Source organism: Nilaparvata lugens, chromosome 9 (genome assembly GCF_014356525.2).
Source record: "Nilaparvata lugens isolate BPH chromosome 9, ASM1435652v1, whole genome shotgun sequence".
NCBI lineage: Eukaryota > Metazoa > Arthropoda > Insecta > Hemiptera > Delphacidae > Nilaparvata > Nilaparvata lugens.
The window spans coordinates 45,333,464-45,358,132 of record NC_052512.1 but is presented as its reverse complement, the minus strand read 5'-3'; the positions used below and the strand labels follow the sequence as shown (position 1 = coordinate 45,358,132).

Sequence of the window (24,669 nt, the reverse complement as noted above, 5' to 3'; positions counted from 1 at the left end):
CCTACTAAGTATTTTGCGTTGCCATGTTGCAAATCTGGAGTGCAGAAAAATTTTCCCGCACTAGAGCGGAAAGTGATTCTTTGCGTTCTGTAATCAGTGCAGCAATGGCCACTTTTCAACGTAACTGTAGGAAAAATAAATAACATTATTCATCTTTTGTTACAGACATTCCATTAGTTCCGAGTTTAATCACTGGAGATCCAGAACGGGAACCGAATTTCATTCTGCATTGCTCAACAACAAGGAGATGCATTTCTCTCTTCAGGTGAGGCTATATTACATGTAAGTTAAAAAAATGTTGTCCGAGCGAAGTGAGGTCTAAGATTCAAGTCGACGGTTTGGCATTTCTCTTAATGTTAAATGTTTTTATGTTGCGCATTTATGGCGAAACGCGGTAATAGATGTTCATGAAATTTGACAGGTATGTTCCTTTTTAAATTGCGCGTCGACGTATATACAAGGTTTTTGGAAATTTTGCATTTCAAGGATAATAATAAAAGGAGCCTCCTTCATACGCCAGTATTAGAGTAAAAATCAAACTATAGAATTATCATTACTAGCCGTCAGGCTCGCTTCGCTCGCCATATCCGTCTAGCCAGGGGGCTCCGCCCCCTGGACCCCCGACTGGATCGTCCAAGAGTGAGATCAGCAGGCTCGCTTCGCTCGCCTGCATTTTTCATTTGAGCATTTTTATCATATGTTAGGACAATCCAGTCGGGGGTCCAGACTAAACGTCTGGCTAAACGGATATGGCGAGCGAAGCGAGCCTGACGGCTAGTAATATAATATTCCCAGGATTGAAGTAGCAGTGCCCAATCAATTTTTCCGCGATAAATGCATTTAAATCTTCAACTTGGCGCCAACCTAACAAAGTCAAATCAACTTAATGCCAAACTGACAAAATTATTAATTTAGTTGCCAGTTAACAACTGTTTCGAAGAGGTACTCTATCTAGATTATAGTTCTATAGTAACATATGATATGGGAATTTCAATTATAATAAGAGTGACAGAATCCAGGGCAGGGCAGTGGACTGTGGATGATAGTTGGTATAAATACCTACAAACAAATCTTTGAATTCTGTGCATAAAATACTGATAGCTTGAATTGGGGTAAGTACGCCAATAAAAGACTAAATGAAATCAACAAGATAAGATTTAATAATAATAAGATAATAATAGTAGGCAGATGGCCACATACAAAAACAATTGTGTCAAATTCTTGGGATCAATAAAATAATGATAGGCAGGTGGCCACATACAAACATTGAATCAAATATTTTGAGATCAATAAAATAATAATAGGCAGGTGGCCACATACAAAAATTGAATCAAATATTTTGAGATCAATAAAATAATAATAGGCAGATGGCCACATACAAAGGCATTGTAAGTAGGTTAAGTCTTTGAATCCTAAATAATAATAGGCAGATGGCCACATACAAAAACAATGAGTCAAATCTTGGGAAAATACAACATGTGAAATAATGTAGAGAACTACAACATTTAAAAGAAATTAGGTCATGACATTAATGACCATTGAAGTATGACAATAATGCAAAGGCATTAATGATATTAAATTATTAATGATATTGGTATAATGATATTGCAATAAATGCAAAGGTATTAATAATGATACCTGAAATGAATAATTTGAGTGCAATAATGAAAGTTATTACTAAGGTACAATAATAATGTGAAAAAATGACAATAAGCTGTAAGAAATGCTCAGCAAATAACATACATAAAAATATATGCGGCATAGGCCTTCAGTGATTTGAATGTCAAAATAGATTTCGACCTAACAATTAATAGGCGTTACTGGCCTTAAAAATATCACTTAAGAGCTAAGGGTAGCTAATAAATACAATGAGGACAGTCCGGGTTGAATATAGGCGACATGGGCCTTCAATGAATTGAATGTCAAGACAGACATCAATTGGAACGAGTAATAGGCGACAGTGGCCTTCAATGAATCACTTGTAAAGCCAAGGGTAGCTGTCAAATCCAATAAATAAATAGGCGTCGATGGCCTCAGTGGAAGAATGTCAAGATAGACATTAATAAAATAATAATTAGGCGTCAGTGGCCTCAGTGAGTTGAATGTCAAGATAGACATTAATAAAATAATAATTAGGCGTCAGTGGCCTCAGTGAGTTGAATGTCAAGATAGACATTAATAAAATAATAATAGGCGTCAGTGGCCTCAGTGAGTTGAATGTCAAGATAGACATTATAAAATAATAATTAGGCGTCAGTGGCCTCAGTGAGTTGAATGTCAGATAGACATTAATAAAATAATAATTAGGCGTCAGTGGCCTCAGTGAGTTGAATGTCAAGATAGACATTAATAAAATAATAATTAGGCGTCAGTGGCCTCAGTGAGTTGAATGTCAAGATAGACATAATAAAATAATAATTAGGCGTCAGTGGCCTCAGTGAGTTGAATGTCAAGATAGACATAATAAAATAATAATAGGCGTCAGTGGCTCAGTGAGTTGAATGTCAAGATAGACATAATAAAATAATAATTAGGCGTCAGTGGCCTCAGTGAGTTGAATGTCAAGATAGACATTAATAAAATAATAATTAGGCGTCAGTGGCCTCAGTGAGTTGAATGTCAAGATAGACATTAATAAAATAATAATTAGGCATCAGTGGCCTCAGTGAGTTGAATGTCAAGATAGACATTAATAAAACAATAATGGTGCATACGTAAATGAAAATTGAAAAGAACGAATTACATAACCTGAATAAAATTTGAAGAGGAGATGCGGCCAGGCAGACAGGCAACGACTCCGCAATACCAACAGGAACAGGACATCAGCAAGCGAGGAAATGATTAGGCATGCGATGACAAGCATGGAAACGTCCATTACAGCAGGCGAATCCCCCAATGGAAAAGTAGGCTGGAGCGGGTAGAATTCCAAACGAATAATCCGATCTTCAAATTGTGGATTTTTGGATTGATTTCCAAACAGTAGAGATGATGCACTTGAAAGTTTGAGGTTCACGAGGTGAAACCAATTGTAGAAGAATGGCAACTGAAGCTTACATGAGGTTGCAATTTTTAGACGAAGTTTATCCAATTTTAACAGAGTAATTGAGTGAAGAACTCGATGAATAATTGAATCACACTGAAGAATGGAACAACGAATTAATTTGAAGAATAATTCACACTTTAAAAAGGTTTTGTAGATCAAATGAATAGCGATGAAACGCTCACACGCGGTGCAATTTAGACAAAGTTTATCCAATTTTACCAGAGTAATTGAGTGAAGAACTCGATGAATAATTGAATCACACTGAAGAATGGAACAACGAATTAATTTGAAGAATAATTCACACTTTAAAAAGGTTTTGTAAGTCCGATGAATTCAGATGAAAGGTTTAGACCGAAGGCGTAAATGCACCATCGACTATCCACCATTGATAGAATAGACAGGAAAAGCTAAAACGGCTAGCAACAAAAACGAGAAGGCGGAAATGTAGCCACGTACGTGAAACGTCCACAAACGTTTGGTGAAAAAGTGGCAAATAACTAAAAGGTAAGATGCCAAAAGACAAGATTAAATTCTAAAAAATTGAATAGCACAAATATTAAAATTGCAACGGCAAAAAATCCGACGAAAAAAGTACGAATAGAAGTATAGAAAAACAGCTGATTAGAGAGTGGCAAAAACCGCGACTGAGACGTCGCTGACAGCGCAGACGCACAAAGACACAGCGCGCAGACAGACAGACATGATGACGACATGATGTCTACGTAGTAGCGGAACGAATAACAAGTGAAACCGTTCCAATAAATGTTTTGTCAGATTTTACAAGAGATTGGGAGAAGAAGAATATACATGCTAAAAGACGAACTTTAAACCCTTAAAAACAGCCCTTAGAGTTTAAAATATTGCCAAAAGATTTCTTAGTGCGCCTCTAAGGGCAACTGAACATACCTACCAATTTGAACGTTTTGGTCCGGTAGATTGTAGTTCTGCGAGTGAGTGAGTGAGTGAGTGAGTCAGTCAGTTAGTCAGTCAGTGAGGCCATTTCGCTTTTATATATATAGATAAATCAGCTGACAAGTGATTACACAGATGTGTGGAGAAGCCAGTCCATCGCTGTATTTCCATAAGGTCTTCAGTTTCAATCAGGTACTTGTGGATGAGAATACTGCGTGAGGTCTACTGTTCACAGAACTACTAGTAATTTCTTCTTTCGTAATAAATTGTTCATGCTTTTGTACGAGCGAAGCTCGGTCCCCGATATTGGATTTAATCCAGTTTGAAATTAAATTTGTTTGAACTGTAACTTTGCAAACGGCAAATAATAGAATTAAAAAGCCATTAATTTATACATTTTGATAAGCTATGTAATAATACATTTTTACAATAAATTATTGAGGTAGAATACCAGAATATTTTGGTAGTTCATGGTATTTATAAACATCCTACAAAGTTTTGACGTGACAACGTCTTATAAATGGTTTGCCGGTGACACTTCAAGAAACTGCGTTACGTTCCCACGTTATGCGCTCACAATGAGAGCGAGTGAGAGCGTTCGTTTCGGTTCACGGTCGTCTGGAAGAGCACGAATAGGAGCAGTGGCGAGCAACGCGCCGCAGCAGCCGAAGGCATTCACCTGGAGAGAGAGTGAAACGGAGCAGTCAACCTGCGCAGGCGCCGCAAGCAATCTCCTGCGACTGCGCCTACTTAGCTGAATAAGTGAATAGTTATGTTGTAGTAATCACAATGATGCATAATCACATAATCATGCATAGTGAATAGGTTATGTTGTAGTAATCACAATGTTGTGGTTCAGTGCGAGATTCTTTGTATAAATTAATGTTTTAAATATAATTCTTTGTATAAATAAATGTTTTAAATTGTTACTATTATTTTATCTTCTTCCTACTATAGGAATGAATATTCACATTAAAATTATTTTACCACTCAAGTCGTTGTCACGTAAAACTACCATTTACGAACGTCTATGTAGCGCAGCGGTAAAAGTCCTGCTCACGGAGCGATGGTTCCTCGTTCGAATCCCCGAGGCTTCCCATTTTTTGTTCTTAATTTTTTCCCTCGAAACGTATTATTATCAATTATTTTTTGAAGGAATTTGTTTTCATTACTATTGAACTTGGATTTTATCAAATAATTATTTTTAAATTGAAGTTGCTTTCCATGACGAAACACTATATAATAACTTTGTTGAAGTTCTGACACTGTGTTACTAGTAAATATTTGAAAAAACACTTACTTTTGATTGGAGTCTTGAGGAATGCATTTCACTCCTGAAGAGGAGCTTCATCAGCCTGACACCAGGGGCGCTTGCTCTTATGGGTTGGACTGTGTGGCCAAAATGTGGGAAAATATTACATTTGATTTGATCATCTTAACTTCAAATCAAATGTAATATTTTCCCACATTTTGGCCACACAGTCCAACCCATAAGAGCAAGCGCCCCTGGTGTCAGGCTGATGAAGCTCCTCTTCAGGAGTGAAATGCATTCCTCAAGACTCCAATCAAAAGTAAGTGTTTTTTCAAATATTTACTAGTAACACAGTGTCAGTACTTAAACAAAGTTAATTATTTTTAATGTAAAATTTTGCCACCAGTACAAATGAATTGGACATAGTCTTCATGCTGTAGGCCTATAATTGAATTTCATAAGAAAACATGAATAGATCACAATAAAATAAGTAATAATTTATATTATTCAGTTATAATGTACTATCAGACACGAATTCCCAGGGAAACGAGTATTTTAGGTATTTTGTTTGGAATTGGGAAAACAAAAGGCTGCCTGATTCAAAATGAGGAGGATCCTAATCGAACTAAAATTTATTGATGTATTGGAAAAATCAATATGATTCTGTGAGGTTTCCAAGTATTATGTATTCTTCAGTTTTCTATACTATAATAAAGGAAAGAACTGGCTTATACACGTAAGGAATAGGGAATTATGTTTGACGCATCATCACGTCTGAAATATACTCAACTGATTAATTTGAAATTTTGCATATAGACTCTTCATTAACCGAGGATGGTTATAGGCCTATTTTCAAATTTCGATTTTTTATTACGTCAAGTTTTCATTTTGCAGTTTTAAAATAGACCCTTGCGAAGCACGGGTTACCTACTAGTTTCAAATAAATATTTGATTGTTTGTTGTGCATACAGGTAGAAAGAAGGGAAGTAGATTGGCCAAATCTGTGTCCCAGGATGAGAGTGGGGGAAGCGAAGAGCACCATCCAGGCGGTGGAGGGGGTATCCCCACCAGCTTCCCCTCCAGCACACATCAGACGCTCAGGTTAGTCAACCCACTTTGATACAGTATCATCTCAACTTGATACACAACACCATAATCTGATACAAAACTCAATTACACTACGCGTCCCCTAGCTTTGCCTCCACGACATTTATATGATTGGTATTTATATGTATGGGCTGATATTCCTACTTTTAGAAAAACATGCTCTACAGTAGAGTACCTAGATCCTTAGATGGAGGAAGCTCCTCACAGAGTTGAGGTCGATGTTTTTGAACGGGTAGTATGGCCCTCCGCCGATAGACACCGCTTCAGGACCCGGCCTATAATTATACAAAGTTAGTAGACAGAAGGTTGGTCACTCATCTATAGTATTTTAGTTGAAATGCAATTGGAGTGGGGGAACTGCAGCCGTGACGTAGGCTGTAGTACAGAGTAGGCAGAATATCGCATTCTTGAAAATCATACGGTGACCTATAGTCAAATTATATAACACAAACATTTTCTGACATGCAAGATTTCTGTTTCTGCTTTACAATAATTATCAAAACATTTAAATAATACAAGTATTTTGCCATATAAAAGCAAAAACCCCACCTCCTAACCTTCCCTTTCAAATCCTTAAGGTTTCTTCATCTTCTAGGTCGTGTTTATATTTTGTAGTTTGGCTATACATCAGCTTGTGAATTTCGGGGATGAGATATTTTGATTCTCGTAGAACATGTGCTCGATACCAGCATATGTTCAGTGCATTTATATGAATGAAATTCATTGGATTTATCGGGATCGGTTTATTGTTTTATTGCAATGCATTGGTTTATCAAGATTTTTTATGGGTTAATCTGAAATTATAATAGTATAACGTTGTCTACTAACGCTTTTCCAGCTTATTAACTTTTTCGTGTCACGTTTTTAGATTCTTGAAAAACTTTCAACTTAACTTTATTCATACAAGTTGAATGAACTTGAAGTATTTAACAACATCATTAGAATCGGTGATTCATTCGCTATAAGTATGGAGAATTTTCAAGTTCTAGGTCAATCTTGAGGGGATTAAACGACGATGTATTTGAAGATACAGTGAATAAACTGTATGCTCAGTGTGGTTACTCTATCACTTTTTTACTACACGTGACGTCACGCTGGCATTCCCCCCACCACTTCGAATCTTTCACCTGTGAGTGATCAACCTTCTGTCTACTAACGTTGATAATTATAGTCCAAGCAATGAATGCTCAAAAAAGGGTATAGAGGAAGTGTTTGGAAGACAATTTTTGACCCCGCACTTCTGTTTAGGATATTGAGGAGGTAAATATATCGAAATTCCCTACCTCTAAATCTTGTGCTAAGTGGGTGAGGATGGTTCAAAGGTACCATTCTTCGATTTCTCGCATATAACTCGAAAACTATGTATCTAACAGACATGACAATTCTATACAAAATTAAAGATCTCTTAATTTCCTACAATATTCATCTAACAACTTTTTTTTGTATCTTTTAGGGCTTGTTTCCGAGCTCGGGATATAGAGCTAAGTTCTAGACTTTAAACAGCTGGTGTCAGATAAATTGGCTTTCGGAAACAGTGCGTAGTCGCAGTTCTCATGATAATGTTTATTTTCTCATTCCTATAACTGGAAACGTTTTTCCTTGACGAAATTAGTTATTTGTGCAACTAGTGCGCAAAGTGACAGTTTGCTGCATCGAAAGAAACTTTTACGCCCGAGCCGTAGGCGAGGGCGGAATGGTTTCTTGAGTGCAGCAAACGAACTTTGCGAACGTATTTCACATTAAATTTTTCCTACAGTTACCATTGAATATGAAAAGTGGGTAATTATGGGTAAAATTGCCTGAATAATGTAGTAGTGTTTGAATGGCGGGGGGCAGCTGTGTGGTGTGTGCTGTGGTGGCACTGTGCTGTCGTTGTCCTCCATTATAATATCTACTTAATAATTAGCGCGTTGTGCTTGGTTGCACGTCTGCTCACTATAGCAGCCACAGCAGTCACTGTTACCAACTTCATTTTGATTTTGCTGCACTGTTGCTCCATATAACCTACTAAGTATTTTGCGTTGCCATGTTGCAAATCTGGAGTGCAGAAAAATTTTTCCCGCACTAGAGCGGAAAAGTGATTCTTTGCGTTCTGTAATCAGTGCAGCAATGGCCACTTTTCAAGGTATCTGTAGGAAAAAAATATTCCCAAATAATTCAAAATAGCTGAATTTACACTATTTTCTCTTTATTTTGTGTTCAATTTCTAGTTTTTCGAAATTCAATTCAAACGTGGACTGCGACTACGCCCCGTTTCTGAAAGCCAATTTTCTGACTCCAGCTGTTTAAAGTGTAGAACTTAGCTCTATATCCCGAGCTCGGAAACCACCGGCCCTTATAGTTTTTAAGATATCCGCTCTTGAAGGTGTTACATTTTGGAAAATGATAAAACATTTGCCTCAATTGTTCACGATTTTTGCTCTTACAACTTTTTAAAAATCACTAGTAAAAAATCCATGCTAATACTGAGCTCATAGAGCATTAAATTCTCTTCAAATTGATGTTTAATTTCACAAATTTAAGCATTTCCCCACGACTGTTGCAGCAGCTCTAGTGCTGAGTGTGAGATCTTCAGTTTTGTAACAATAGACCAATATTGACAATGGAATTTGGAGAGAATGTTTTGAACACACTTTTTGACTTTGCAGCTCAATTGGAACTAGTTAGGAGGTAAAAATAGCAAAATTGCGCTTCTGTAGCCCGTCTGTTGAGGGTGTGGAACCGCTAAGTGACTTTTTATTTTTTTAATAATTTTGTATATTTTTTGTTGAATTTGGAGTTTGGAGAGAATGTTTTGAACACACTTTTTGACTTTGCAGCTCAATTGGAACTAGTTAGGAGGTAAAAATAGTAAAATTGCGCTTCTGTAGCCCGTCTGTTGTGGGTGTGGAACCGCTAAGTGACTTTTTATTTTTTTAATAATTTGTATATTTTTTGTTGAATTGGAGTTTGGAGAGAATGTTTTGAACACACTTTTTGACTTTGCAGCTCAATTGGAACTAGTTAGGAGGTAGAAATAGCAAAATTGCGCTTCTGTAGCCCGTCTGTTGAGGGTGTGGAACCGCTAAGTTGTCTTTTTATTTTTTAAATAATTTTGTATATTTTTTGTTGAATTTGGAGTTTGGAGAGAATGTTTTGAACACACTTTTTGACTTTGCAGCTCAATTGGAACTAGTTAGGAGGTAAAAATAGCAAAATTGCGCTTCTGTAGCCCGTTGTTGAGGGTGTGGAACCGCTAGGTTGTCTTTTTATTTTTTAAATATTTTGTATATTTTTTGTTGAGTTTGGAGTTTGGAGAGAATGTTTTGAACACACTTTTTGACTTTGCAGCTCAATTGGAACTAGTTAGGAGGTAAAAATAGCAAAATTGCGCTTCTGTAGCCCGTCTGTTGTGGGTGTGGAACCGCTAAGTTGTCTTTTTATTTTTTAAATAATTTTGTATATTTTTTGTTGAATTTGGAGTTTGGAGAGAATGTTTTGAACACACTTTTTGACTTTGCAGCTCAATGGAACTAGTTAGGAGGTAAAAATAGCAAAATTGCGCCTCTGTAGCCCGACTCTTTTTTGTTTTTTAATAATTTTGTAAATATTTGTTGTTGTTTTAGCAATGCTACATCGATCAACTCTCTAGCAACAGACACAGTTGGGCCTTCACTGGCGCACACCCCTGATTCGCTAGACACCAAAATAGAATGTCTGCTGAGAGATTGGCACCATAGTCCCGATCTCCTCTTCGCTATACATCCGATTGACGGCAGTTTCCTCATCTGGTGAGTGCTAATTCACCTGATTCATTCGATCATTAATAACAGTAAGGTCCACTTTATATCAATAATAAATTTTTCCTACAGTTACGTGAAAAGTGGCCATTGCTGCACTGATTACAGAACGCAAAGAATCACTTTTCCGCTCTAGTGCGGCAAAAATTTTTCTGCACTCCAGATTTGCAACATGGCAACGAAAAATACTTAGTAGGTTATATGGAGCAACAGTGCAGCAAAATCAAAATGAAGTTGGTAACAGTGACTGCTGTGGCTGCTATAGTGAGCAGAGGTGCAACCAAGCACAACGCGCTAATTATTATTCATTATATATTATAACCAAGGACAACGAGGACTTTAGGATTTTAGGATTAAGGTTTTTATCAATATAAAATTACACAGAAAAACATTTGATGCATTTCAGGCAATTTTACCCATAATTACCCACTTTTCATATTCAATGGTAACTGTAGGAAAAACTTAATGTGAAATACGTGCGCAAAGTTCCTCTGCTGCACTCAACAAACCATTCCGCCCTCGCCTACGGCTCGGGCGTAAACGTTTCTTTTGGTGCAGCAAACTGTCACTTTGCGCACTAGTTGCACAAATAACTAGTTTCATTCTAAAACATAGTGGAGCTCCAAAGCTACAGTGAGGTCCACATTATAGTGACAGTGAAGAAAGATACAGGAGAACAGTGTTGCCAAGTCTCTCCATTTTGCCACTGAGTGTACACAGCTGTTACTCAATTCATCCCATTAAATTTGATCTAATAATAATTATCATTTCCTTAAGAAAATGATCAATTTAATGTCAAATTAATCAAGAATAGTTATTGTGCAACTAGTGCGCAAAGTGACAGTTTGCTGCATCGAAAGAAACGTTTACGCCCGAGCCGTAGGCGAGGGCGGAATGGTTTCTTGAGTGCAGCAAACGAACTGTGCGCACGTATTTCACATTAAATTTTTCCTACAGTTACCATTGAATATGAAAAGTGGGTAATTATGGGTAAAATTGCCTGAATAATGTAGTAGTGTTTGAATGGCGGGGGGCAGCTGTGTGGTGTGTGCTGTGGTGGCACTGTGCTGTCGTTGTCCTCCATTATAATATATAATGAATAATAATTAGCGCGTTGTGCTTGGTTGCACCTCTGCTCACTATAGCAGCCCACTCACTGTTACCAACTTAATTTTGATTTTGCTGCACTGGTGCTCCATATAACCTACTAACTATTTTGCGTTGTCATGCTGCAAATCTGGAGTACGCAAAGTACTCACTTTGCGCACTAGTGCGGAAAAGTGATTCTTTGCAGCCTGCAATCAGTGCACAAATGGTCACTTTTCAGGGTATCTGTAGGAAAAATATATTTTTTCATAATTTGATTCAAAAATTTGCTTCCATAACTGAGATCAGATTTTTATTTTTATACAAACCTGAAATGGCGGCTTATTTAAAAAGCTGTGATACACCAATATCAATTTCAAAACAACAGAAATTAAGTTATTTGGTAGGTATTCTATTCCAATTTCTTTAAAAAATGATAGAAAAATAGAAATCCTATTAAATAAGTAATTTCAATGGAGATAATTCTGAAATAACCTTTCAATACTATTTATACCGGTACGAGTAGGTCTAACCTATACGTGTAGGCTAACTAAAGCATGGATAAAGTCTTGGATGGTTAGCTATCAACTTTTAAAATGTCATTTCAGGTATTTTAATTTGTGTTTCTCATACGGTAATGTCTAAAAATTACAGTATTTCATTGCTTCAAAAATTCATTTCAAATCAATTATACGACTTGTGTACTAAAGTATTTTGATAGAATGAAGAAAACAAATGGCGGCTAGGAATTGTTAGTCTACTTTTGTACAGTCACTGTCAAAAGTAAAAATAAAATATTCTGGCAAACAGACAACATTGCAAAGCTAGAAAGAGATAGCGCAATCTGTTTTGTTGTATGATAGAAAAGGACAGCAACAGTATTGTCAATTGTACACTGCCATTATAACGTGGACCTCACTATGGAATGAGTGATTCATATTATTATACAGAGATCAAATAGGTGTTTGAAATATAAAGTTATCCCTCTATCAATGTTGCTTATGGAAAGATACATTAAAGCTCCTTGTGTATCTTTTCGGATGCAACGCGTTGCTTTTGAGAAGATACAAAAGAGCATCTGTTGCTTATGGAAAGATACATTAAGCTCCTTGTGTATCTTTTCGGATAGTAGAGAAGGTATAGTGAGGTCCACGTTATAATGGCAGTGAAGAAAGATAGGAGAACAGTGTTGCCACTGCCTTCTATGTTTAAAATGATCTATTTATATTTTATTTGCCAAGGAAATATAAATTACTAATTAGGAGATACATTTAAATACATGCAGATTATACAGACAAAATAAGGGGCAGCTTATTACCAAGACTTACAACTTATACTAGACAACTTTTAACCAACTGTTGTTGAAATTGAATTGAATTGAATTTATTTCCAAATACAAAAATATTTTTACAAACATAATATTCATTAAATTACAATAGTTTTTGGCGTGACTGGAAGAAGAAGCCTTGAGCTCCAGCCACGAGAACAATAGCCACGATAATAATAGACTTCAATTATTCAGAATCGAATTAAGTAGTCGTTGGTTTCTCTCTGACCTACTGAAATTTTGAAAAATTCAAAATAGGCCTATAACCATCCTCGGTGAATCTATATATATAAAAGCGAAATGGCACTCACTCACTGACTGACTGACTGACTCACTCACTCGCATAACTAAAAATCTACCGGACCAAAAACGTTCAAATTTGGTAGGTATGTTCAGTTGGCCCTTTAGAGGCGCACTAAGAAATCTTTTGGCAATATTTTAACTCTAAGGGTTGTTTTTAAGGGTTTAAAGTTCGTCTTTCAGCATGTATATTCTTCTTCTCCCAATCTCTTAATTATAATTGAAATTTCCATATCATATGTTACTATAGAACTATAATCTAGATAAGAGTACCTCTTCGAAACAGTTGTTAACTGGCAACTAAATTAATAATTAATTATTCCTACAGATACCCTGAAAAGTGACCATTTGTGCACTGATTGCAGGCTGCAAAGAATCACTTTTCCGCACTAGTGCGCAAAGTGAGTACTTTGCGTACTCCAGATTTGCAGCATGACAACGCAAAATAGTTAATAGGTTATATGGAGCACCAGTGCAGCAAAATCAAAATGAAGTTGGTAACAGTGACTGCTGTGGCTGCTATAGTGAGCAGAGGTGCAACGAAGCACAACGCGCTAATTATTAAGTAGATATTATAATGGAGGACAACGACAGCACAGTGCCACCACAGCACACACCACACAGCTGCCCCCCGCCATTCAAACACACATACATTATTCAGGCATTTTACCCATAATCACCCACTTTTCATATTCAATGGTAACTGTAGGAAAAATTTAATGTGAAATACGTGCGCAAAGTTCGTTTGCTGCACTCAAGAAACCATTCCTTACTCGCCTACGGCTCGGGCGTAAACGTTTCTTTCGATGCAGCAAACTGTCACTTTGCGCACTAGTTGCACAAATAACTATTGTCAGGTTGGCATTAAGTTGAGTTGACTTTGTTAGGTTGGCACCAAGTTGAAGATTTAAATGCATTTATCGCGGAAAAATTGATTGGGCACTGCTACTTCAATCCTGGGAATATTATATTACTAGCCGTCAGGCTCGCTTCGCTCGCCATATCCGTTTAGCCAGACGTTTAGTCTGGACCCCCGACTGGATTGTTCTAACATATGATAAAAATGCTCAAATGAAAAATGCAGGCGAGCCTGCTGATCTCATTCTTGGACGATCCAGTCGGGGGTCCAGGGGGCGGAGCCCCCTGGCTAGACGGATATGGCGAGCGAAGCGAGCCTGACGGCTAGTATAACATAGAGGGACGATTATGCTGCCACCCTTCCAAGAAATATAGCATTCGCCTTGTAGACCGGTAAAACTACGATTGTTTAAAGTGTGTATACACACTCGAGCGAAGCGAGCCTGACGGCTAGTTAAGAATACAACATTTCAAGTTGAGTAGTTGAGACGTGATGATGCGTCATTCGTGAATTTCCTATCCACCAAGTGTATAAAGGTGCGTACAGACTTTCGTTCCGCTCCAAGACCGAACGTCACTCCAGCAGAGCGATTGATGATCGACCGGCGAGCAACAGTGGTTCGACCGGGGAACGCGAGAAGATCTAACATCTTCCGTAACGTTCATGATCGGTGCGAGTAGAGAGCGGAGGCGGAGCGATTGCTGTACGATGGTGGTACGTGAGCGGTACGAGGGAGGAGCGTGCTCGGTGCGGGTTGGAAGCATGAGTATGTGTACGCAGCTTAAGCCAGCTCTTTCCTTTATTATATTGTAGATTTTAATGCATTTTATGATATGTTTGACAGGGTAGTGGAGTGGCTAGACGAGTATCACCCGGGGTCCTTCAGACAAGCGCAGGTCTCGTTTTCGACGCGCATTCCGTCGGCCTTCCCCCTGGGAGACGCCATGACCATGTCCAACAATGTCTGTCTCTATCACACGTCTCCCTGTCATCTGCAGCTGGTCTTCAGGGATGTCGTCAAAACTGCCAAGCCAAACAAATCACCCAATGGTCAGTGCAAACAAATTGAAAGAAATTAATTAGAATTAGAATTGAAACTAGAATTACAAGAAAAAAAAACAGGATGTAAACAAGATTTCTGATCAGTTGTTTGTAAACTACGCCCCTTTTCAGAAAGCCAATTTTTTGACTCTATCTTTTTGGATGAGAGTTTTCAACTACTGAGGGGGTTAGCGTTGCCGTCTACAAGCGGAGAGTGACCGGGTGGCTGCTCTGCATCGGTTCAGATGCTGCGGAGGCTCTTCTACATTCTCCATATAGATGAATATTTCTAGTTCTGAACACAGAATAACATTCAAATATTAGTGTCAATTTGTTTCAAAATTCCAATCTGTTCACTATAAGACAATTGTTCATTTTAAAGACTATTAAGAAACATGTGCTCAAATTAAAAAATATTCAAAATTTTTCAAAGAGTAACTAGACAAGTCGCTCAAAACTTAATCACAATTGAAAGAGTTGATAGCACCCTATCCCGTAGAAGTATTTCATATTTGAGAAATAAACTCTATAATAAAGTTCCAAGAGGATGGTTGATAAAGAAGCCTAAAATAAAAGATTTCCATACCTGGTGAAAGAAAATTATTTTTATTCAATTAATGATTTGGTTTAATATTGATTGATGTTGTATGAATCTTAAATTCAGCTTTATGTATATCTTTAATTTATTGTTATTTCTTAGAATGGAATATTCAGTTGGTTGAATGTTAATTACTGTTAGCCCATATTATAATATTGTAGGATCATTTTATATATTAATATTAATGTATAAGTGAATAAGTTATATTAAGACTCCACGTCGGCGTACAAGTTTTCTTTTGCTGACGTGTAGCACAAAGTTGTCAATTTCCTTTCAGTTGTATTCTGTATATATTTTTGTGCAATAAACGATTTGATTTGATTTGATTTGATTTGATTACACACAGTACCACGCTAATAAAGCTATATTACTCCCAACTCAGCCCTTTAACCGCCGTCGAGCTGACACTTTTATTTATTGTTTTTTTTCTATCTTTAGTTTTAAAATTTATTATTAAAATAAACTCTCTTATTATTCTTTCAAATTTATTTATTATTCATAGTTTGTAATTAATTTTATTATTCCTAGTGTTTGCCCTCTGTCTGAAAATTTGCGACTCCTCCCTGCACTCGGACAAATCATCCAGGCAGCGAGAATTTATTCATGTCACTTATAAAACTTTTATAACTTAAAACTTTTTTATTTATAAACTTTCTCTGTTTGGACATGATATTAATATATCATGATATTGTAGTTCTTTTAGAATAGTATATTTCCAATTATTGTATTGTATGTGTGACATTTGTTGTACATTGTGACGGAGGTAATGCTTCTGAAGACCTCAGAAGCGGTTACATTAAAACTTATTCTATTCTATTCTATATTTTGTGAATATGTAATATTTTATGAATAAAACAATTTGAATTTGAATTTGAATTTTACTACTAGATACTAATTTATAATTATCATTAAACGAAAATCCAAATTAAATGCTGTAAATCACCCCGAAGACTTCTGCTACTGCAAATATTGACAACAGGGTGAACAGCTAGATGGAAATTCGATGAGCGCTATTATTCAAAAATTATTTGTCAGCCCGGGAATCGAACCCGGTACCTTGTAATTGCTGGTCAGGAATTCGGATTTTCAATTTAATTTTCAATTCTTCACTAATTTCCACATTGAGACAAAACACAAACACTTGAAACAATTAATTTTGAATTTAGAAAGATTAAGATCCGAATTGATAACAAAATTCCTTCTACTTAGCACTCAAAACTGTAGAATAAATATTAATTTGAAATAATTACTTTTTACTGATTGATTGAGTAACCTACTTTATTTATATAGATTGCAATATATACTGGCTTATACACTTGTATTCAATAGCTTACAATACAGCAAAATTATAGATGAATTAACATAATATAGACTAAGAAAATAATTATTGAACTGTATATGATATGAAAAAGCATTTTGTAATAACTATAGATAATATTGTTATGCATCTACATAAATGGCGGAGCTTTGGACATATCAATGTCCATTCTTCGGAAACAATATTCAAAGTATCCTTCCCACTAACTCTCTACCAAACTGAGGAACAGTATTAGAGGAGGCTGCGGTTTATAACTGCGCGAGGTCGTCTGACACAGAACTACTAATTATTAATTAATCAGCTTTTGAATAATTGCAATATTACATTAGTAAATTCCATCTGTAGATACTAACATAGAGAAATAATAGCGTAAGTAGATATCCCATGGTATAGGGCGTTTATGTCGCAACTTTTACTGTTATCTCAAGCCGATTACTGTCTATTATTGTCAATTTGTACTGTTTTGTTGGGGTGAGAGTGCATGAACGGCACAGTATTGATTGATTGATTGATTGAGTACTTTATTTATGTAGATTACAATATATACTGGCTTATACACTTATATACAATAGCTTACAATACAGCAAAGTTATAGATGAATTTACATAATATAGACTAAGAAAATAACTATTGAACTGTATATGATATGAAAAAGCAATTTGTAATATAATAACTATAGATAATAATTATATTGCTATGCATCTACATAAATTGGCGGAGCTTTGGACATATCAATGTCCATTCTTTGGGAAGAATATTAAAATATCCTCCCACTAACTCTCTACCAAGTATGAGAGATTACCAGCGTCACACAGCTTCAAGGGAAAGAACTACGTGAACTATCGGCTTGAGATAACAGTAAAAGTTGCGACATAAACGCCCTATACCATGGATATCTACTTATGCTATCGTTTCTCTATGATACTAATTTGTGATCTTTTTTTAGGAGGCGGTAGTGAAGGAGGAGAACCCACCACTCCCCTCCCTTCAGTTGTAGAGGAGGAGACGGTAGCAGGGGGTGATGATGATGAGGCGGAAGAGGAGGAGAAGAAACCAGGGGGCCCAGGGGGTCACAGTGCCGCCCAGGGAGGCACAGACAACGATATGCTGAGTGCGCCTCCTTCACCAACTCTATCAATGGTCACCAAACATAGTAACGGCACACTGAATCTCTGGCAGTTGACTTTTGCTGATAAGACCAAGTTCTCTCAGGTAACTAGAGTTTTGTATCAAATTATGGTGCTGTGTATCAATTTGAGGTGATACTGTATCATATTGTGGTGATACTGAATCATTTACGGAGATACCATAGAGCAAAGATAACATAAGAAGATGGTTTGTATAATTCATTCAAAGTTTGGAAGTTTTGTACCAAATTATGATGTTGTGTATCAAGGTGATATGATACTGTATCTTAGACCAGTTATAGAATAGACAAGGACCATTGTATATTCATACTGAAAGTCGATGAAGCCAACATCTACTGCCATATCGCCAAATCGTGACGTCAGCATCGGATAGAAAACTTTTCTTTAGAGTTTGTTCACATTGTTTTCCATAGCAGATTGTGTCTATTCCAGCGGGGGCGCAGCGGGAGTTTACCATTTTAATGAATAATAATTTACATCCTTCTGAAATAGACACAATCTGAAAGTTTTCTATCCGATGATGACGTCACGATTTGGCGATATAGCAGTAGATGTTGGCTTCAGAGGCTAGACTTCCCAGCGTGTCTATTCAATAACTGGTCTAAGTACTGTATCATACTGTGGTGATACTGTATCATTTATGATGATACCAAAGAGAAAATATAGCATAAGAAGGTATCATCCCATAAAGGACCGTTATGTTGCAATTTTTTTCTCCGATTACTGTCGACTACTGTCTATTATTGACCGAGCGAAGTGAGGTCTAAGATTCAAGTCGACGGTTTGGTATTTCTCTTAATGTTTAAATGTTGCGCATTTATGGCAAAACGCGGTAATAGATTTTCATGAAATTTGACAGGTATGTTCCTTTTTGAATTGCGCGTCGACGTATATACAAGGTTTTTGGAAATTTTGCATTTCAAGGATAATATAAAAGGAAAAAGGAGCCTCCTTCATACGCCAATATTACAGTAAAAATCAGACTATAGAATTATTCATCATAAATCAGCTGACAAGTGATTACACAGATTTGTGGAGAAGCCAGTCTATTGCTGTATTTTCACAAGGTCTATAGTTTCAATCAGGTACTTGTGGATGAGAATACTGCGAGGTCTACTGTTCACAGAGCTACTAGTTAGTGTGTTGTTGGGAGTATAAGAGTGTAAGAGGGGCACAGTATGAGAGACTACCAGCGTCACATAGCTTCACCAAAAACAACTACTAGGACTCTCGGCTCCAGACATAACGGCTGCAACATAACGGTCCAACACCATGGCATATAACCATAAATGATACAGTACCAACACAATATGATACAGTATCATGTCAACTTGATACACAACACAATATAACATATTTTGGTGATACTGTATCATTTTTTGGTGATACTGTATCATATGCTGAGTGCTCCTCCATCACCAACTCTGTCCATGGTCACCAAACTCAGTAACGGCACACTGAATCTCTGGCAGTTGACTTTTGCTGATAAGACCAAGTTCTCTCAGGTAACTAGAGTTTGCAAGTTTTGTATCAAATTATGGTGAAAAAGATCAAAAACTTTAATAGTGAAATAATACATCATTCAAAGAGAATTCAATGCTCTACAAACCTGCGATAAGCAGAAGTTTTTATGATGCATTGTTGCAGTGTTATAAGCCCTTAAAGAGCAAAACGTTGGATAAACACCTGTTATTTTAACAATATTACACACCTTTAAGAGCGAATATCTCGAGAACTGTTGGGGATATCACAAAATTCCACTGAACAAAAAGTGTAGAGATTTTATCAAGCTTCATTTTTGAATAGTTAGTTATGTCGGTTGAACGCATTGTTCTCAAGATATGAGTGTGGAAGCAACACGCTGAAAAATTCAACTTTTAAACCGCCCTCATCCCCTTAGCACATGAGTTAGGAATGAGGACTTTTGATATGTTCTCCTCCTAACTAGTCTCAACAAAGCTGCAAAATTGAAAAATTTTGTTTGAAACATTCCCTCCAAATTCCTTTGTCTATTGTTGCATAGATTGAGATTTCACACTCAACACTAAAGCTGCTGCAAAAGGTGTAAAGAAATTCGCAAAAGTGTGAAATTATACATCAAATTGAAGAGAATTCAATGCTGTATAAGCTAATAATCAACATGGATTTTCCCATCGATTTTTAAAAAGTTATAATAGCAAAAATAGGAAAAAATGGGTGGTAAACGTTTTTTTTTTCAAAAATGTCACTTTTAAGATCGGATATCTCGAAAACTAGAGGAGATATAAAAAAGTTGTAGAATAGTTATTTGTGCAACTAGTGCGCAAAGTGACAGTTTGCTGCACCGAAAGAAACGTTTACGGCTCGGGCGGAATGGCTTCTTGAGTGCAGCAGAGGAACTTTGCTCACGTATTTCACATTAAGTTTTTCCTACAGTTACCATTGAATATGAAAAGTGGGTAATTATGGATAAAATGATGGCTGAAATCCATCAAATGTTTGTGTGTGTGATGCTGTTATTAATAACAACCTTAATTCATTTAAAAATTAATAATCCAATTGAAGTTGAAAATTCTCAGCCAAAGTTCTCATTTTTATTCATTCAACAATCAGAAAAAATACAGATAGAACAAAAAATTCGCATTCAAAATACACGACAACAACTGATTGGGATGGCTGCAAGATGGCTGAACCGACAAGCGCGCGACCTAGCGGGAAGAATCATACCTAAGTTTGTTTCATCCAGCTAAAAAGTACTGAAACAGGATTCAGAAATTTAGACTTTTGCTCAAATTACCGAGAAAAATGCTCAAAGTAAACTGAAAAGTATTTATAAAATAACATAGACAACAGAGAATATTTATTGTAGTATTCTTATGTTTTTTTATTTATATGGATATCGAACGGTAATCATTTAACCTCAAAATTATAATTTTATAATGTATATTTGCTACTTTTCTCATTTCTTGGAGTTGAAATAATAATTATCAATAGAAAAGAACTATTATTTATTATTAAATGATGAGAATTTGTAAACGATGATTATTTAATTATGATTTAGATGAACATTATTCTTGTTTTGGATTTCTAGATTGGGATTTTATCATAAATGTAGGGTAGCCATTGAAATGATTCTTATCTAAATCTAACCACAGTCATTTTTACCAACTTAATTTTTGTTTTCGTGCACTAATCCTCCATATAACCCACCAACTATTTTGTGTTGCCATGTTGCAAATCTGGAGTGCAGAAAAATTTTTTCCCGCACTAGAGCGGAAAAGTGAATCTTTGCGTTCTGTAATCAGTGCAGGAATCGTCACTTTTCAAGGTAACTGTAGGAAAAGAATATTATAGGAAATTATGTAAGCTTTAATTTGTTATAACCACCTCGCTGGGTTGGAGCTCAGAATGAAGAGTGAATCAATGTCCTTCTTTTGTATCCTCATCATTTTCCATGTAGAATCAACCGCTTTGACGAAACTTGAGTTGATTGGAACCACCTCTACTTCCTGAGATCACAAGACTTGAACTATCATAACTCCCTCGTTTGTTGATCGATTTCGCTGGGTTGGAGCTCTGATTGAATAGTGAATCAATGTCCTTCTTCTTCATCTTCATCTTTTTTCATGGTGTTGTGTATCAAGTTTAGATGATACTGTATCATATTGTGTTGATACTGTATCATTTATGATACCATAGAGCAAATATACCATAAGAAGATATGCCATGGTTTGTAGAATTCATTCAAAGTTTGGAAGTTTTGTATCAAATTATGGTGTTGTGTATCAAGTTGAGATGATACTGTATCATATTGTGTTGATACTGTATCATTTGTGGTGATATGCCATGGTGTTGGACCGTTATGTTGCAAATGTGAGTGTTAACTGAAGCCGATAGTCCTAGTAGTTGTTTTTGGTGAAGCTATGTGACGCTGGTAGTCTCTCATACTGTGCCCTTCTTACACTCTTACACTCCCAACAACACACTAATAATAGACAGTGTATAGGGTGTCTATGTTGCAAATGTGAGTGTTAACTGAAGCCGATAGTCCTAGTAGTTGTTTTTGGTGAAGCTATGTGACGCTGGTAGTCTCTCATACTGTGCCCTTCTTACACTCTTACACTCCAACAACACACTAATAATAGACAGTGTATAGGGTGTCTATGTTGCAAATGTGAGTGTCAACTGAAGCCGATAGTCCTAGTAGTTGTTTTTGGTGAAGCTATGTGACGCTGGTAGTCTCTCATACTGTGCCCTTCTTACACTCCCAACAACACAGTTGGCAAAAGTACGATCATATGCTGATAGTGAATGTTTTTGTGATTTTTCTGGCTTCAAATTTATCAAGTTTTTTAATATTTTTCAATTTATTAATGCATTTTCAAGTGTAGCCTAATAATAATTTGTTTCATCTTTCTGATAAACCGAGATACAAAATTTTTAGTATAATGTATATTTGGACTGTAAATTTTTGTGATCTTTATAAAAGTGTTTTGATAACCTCATTTGGACTATTTTTATCAAAATTAGGGAGAGGAACAGTTTTGGGTTTATCCTGTTGATTCTCTCCTAATCAATTTGATGTTGTGATTAAGGAATGTAATAAATGTAATAACACACTAATAATAGACAGTAGTCGACAGTAATCGGAGAAATTTGCAAATTAACGGTCCTTCACCATGGGATATCTTCTGATACTACAATTTCTCTATGATTCAAATCTATTTGTATGATTAACTCAAATAATTGCATTTCATTTTTAATTATAGGAAATAACTAGTAGCCTTCTAATATTTTCAACTAAACACTAGACATTTCCAACTAACTTTGTTTAAAAATTCATGTCATTCTCAAGTGCCCTGTCTCAAATGAATTATTGTTCTGTATTATCATTTCATGTTTTTAAATTACCATTGATTTGGTAATAAATCCTATTATTTATTTATAGAATATTTTGTCGCTAATGTGTTTTTGTTAACTTATGTCGTGTTGTGCTAAGAATTTTTAGAAATGCTACTTTGATATAGATAATTATTAGACTATCAGTTATTGACCGAGCGAAATGAGGTCTAAGATTCAAGACGAATGTTCAAATGTTTAAATGTTTATATGTTGCGCATTCACGGCGAAACGCGGTGATAGATTTTCATGAAATTTGATAGGTATGTTCCTTTTAAAATTGCGCGTCGACGTATATACAAGGTTTTTGGAAATTTTGCATTTCAAGGATAATATAAAAGAAAAAAGGAGCCTCCTTCATACGCCAATCAATATTGGGGTAAAAATCAGACTATAGAATTATTCATCATAAATCAGCTGTCTAGTGGACTATAATACTACCAGTTAAAAAACATGGAACATCTTGAAAATGTATCTTTCCATCAACGTTGTAGACAGTTGCAGCCAGACCTGATAACAGCGCTCACACTCACATTCCGGGACGACACGTCTCGGTACGATAGAACAAAAAGCTCTATGTTTATTTAGGATTTTTCTAGACATTTTAAATTGATAAATTATTTACTAGTAGTATTGTGAACAGTAGACCTCACGCAGTATTCTCATCCACAAGTACCTGATTGAAACAGGAAACGATATAGGACAGAAAGCTCTATGTTTATTTAGGATTTTTCTAGACATTTTAAATATTGATGAATTATTTATTAATTTTTGAGATAACATAACAACAGGTCAATGTAACTCACTGAGCGCGAGGTCTACTGTTCACAGAATTACTAGTTTAAACGTGGACTACGACTAGGCCCCGTTTCGGAAATTTTCTGAATCCAGCTGTTTAAATTCTAGAACTTAGCTAAATCCCGAGCTCCAAAACCGGCCCTTTTTCATTTTTTTTATCATTTTACAAAGTCGACTTTCTAGAAGTATTTTAAGCCTAGGTTATGATGATGGGATGAATGATAATACAATGAAGGTAGAGTTATGAATGAATAAAAATTAAAAATACTACTTTGATACAGATAATTATTTTTCCTACAGTTACGTTGAAAAGTGGCCATTGCTGCACTGATTACAGAACGCAAAGAATCACTTTTCCGCTCTAGTGCGGGAAAAATTTTTTCTGCACTCCAGATTTGCAACATGGCAACGCAAAATACTTAGTAGGTTATATGGAGCAACAGTGCAGCAAAATCAAAATGAAGTTGGTAACAGTGACTGCTGTGGCTGCTATAGTGAGCAGAGGTGCAACCAAGCACAACGCGCTAATTATTATTCATTATATATTATAACCAAGGACAACGAGGACTTTAGGATTTTAGGATTAAGGTTTTTATCAATAATAAAATTACACAGAAAAACATTTGATGGATTTCAGGCAATTTTACCCATAATTACCCACTTTTCATATTCAATGGTAACTGTAGGAAAAACTTAATGTGAAATACGTGCGCAAAGTTCCTCTGCTGCACTCAAGAAACCATTCCGCCCTCGCCTACGGCTCGGGCGTAAACGTTTCTTTCGGTGCAGCAAACTGACACTTTGCGCACTAGTTGCACAAATAACTAAATCAGTTGTTAATAATGGTATTTTTGTCGTGTTGTGCTATTCAGGTGCTAAGCATAGGCCACGCATCGCGCGCCTCTGGTCACAGATTCCGAGTCAACGACATAACCTGTCATCCAGTGTTGCCGCTTCTACTCAGCACCTCCCACCACAATCTGCCAGAAAGCAGCTCTGGCCAATCACAGCCTTCTCCCACTCAGCCTATCTCGCCCACTGGCCAATTGGGACAGGTTAGTCTCAAAATTCATCGATTCTTTATTCTAATCAATGTTCAATATCAATATTTTTTTTATTAATATCGATCAATTTCAATATATCGATTAATTAATATCGATCAATTTCAATATATCGATGAATTAATATCGATCAATTTCAATATATCGATTAATTAATATCGA

At 36.2% G+C, this 24,669-nt stretch overlaps 1 protein-coding gene across 1 annotated transcript in view; it reads left to right on the top strand.

Moving 5' to 3' along the window:
• LOC111061273 (dmX-like protein 2) overlaps positions 1-24,669 on the top strand; it is a 54,927-nt gene that overhangs the window by 23,577 nt on the left and 6,681 nt on the right. The window contains exons 2-6 of the mRNA XM_039435350.1: positions 6,179-6,308; positions 9,920-10,084; positions 14,510-14,715; positions 17,569-17,834; positions 24,319-24,501. Coding sequence (XP_039291284.1) covers positions 6,179-6,308; positions 9,920-10,084; positions 14,510-14,715; positions 17,569-17,834; positions 24,319-24,501 — 950 coding nt within the window. The remainder of the gene's footprint in view (positions 1-6,178; positions 6,309-9,919; positions 10,085-14,509; positions 14,716-17,568; positions 17,835-24,318; positions 24,502-24,669) is intronic.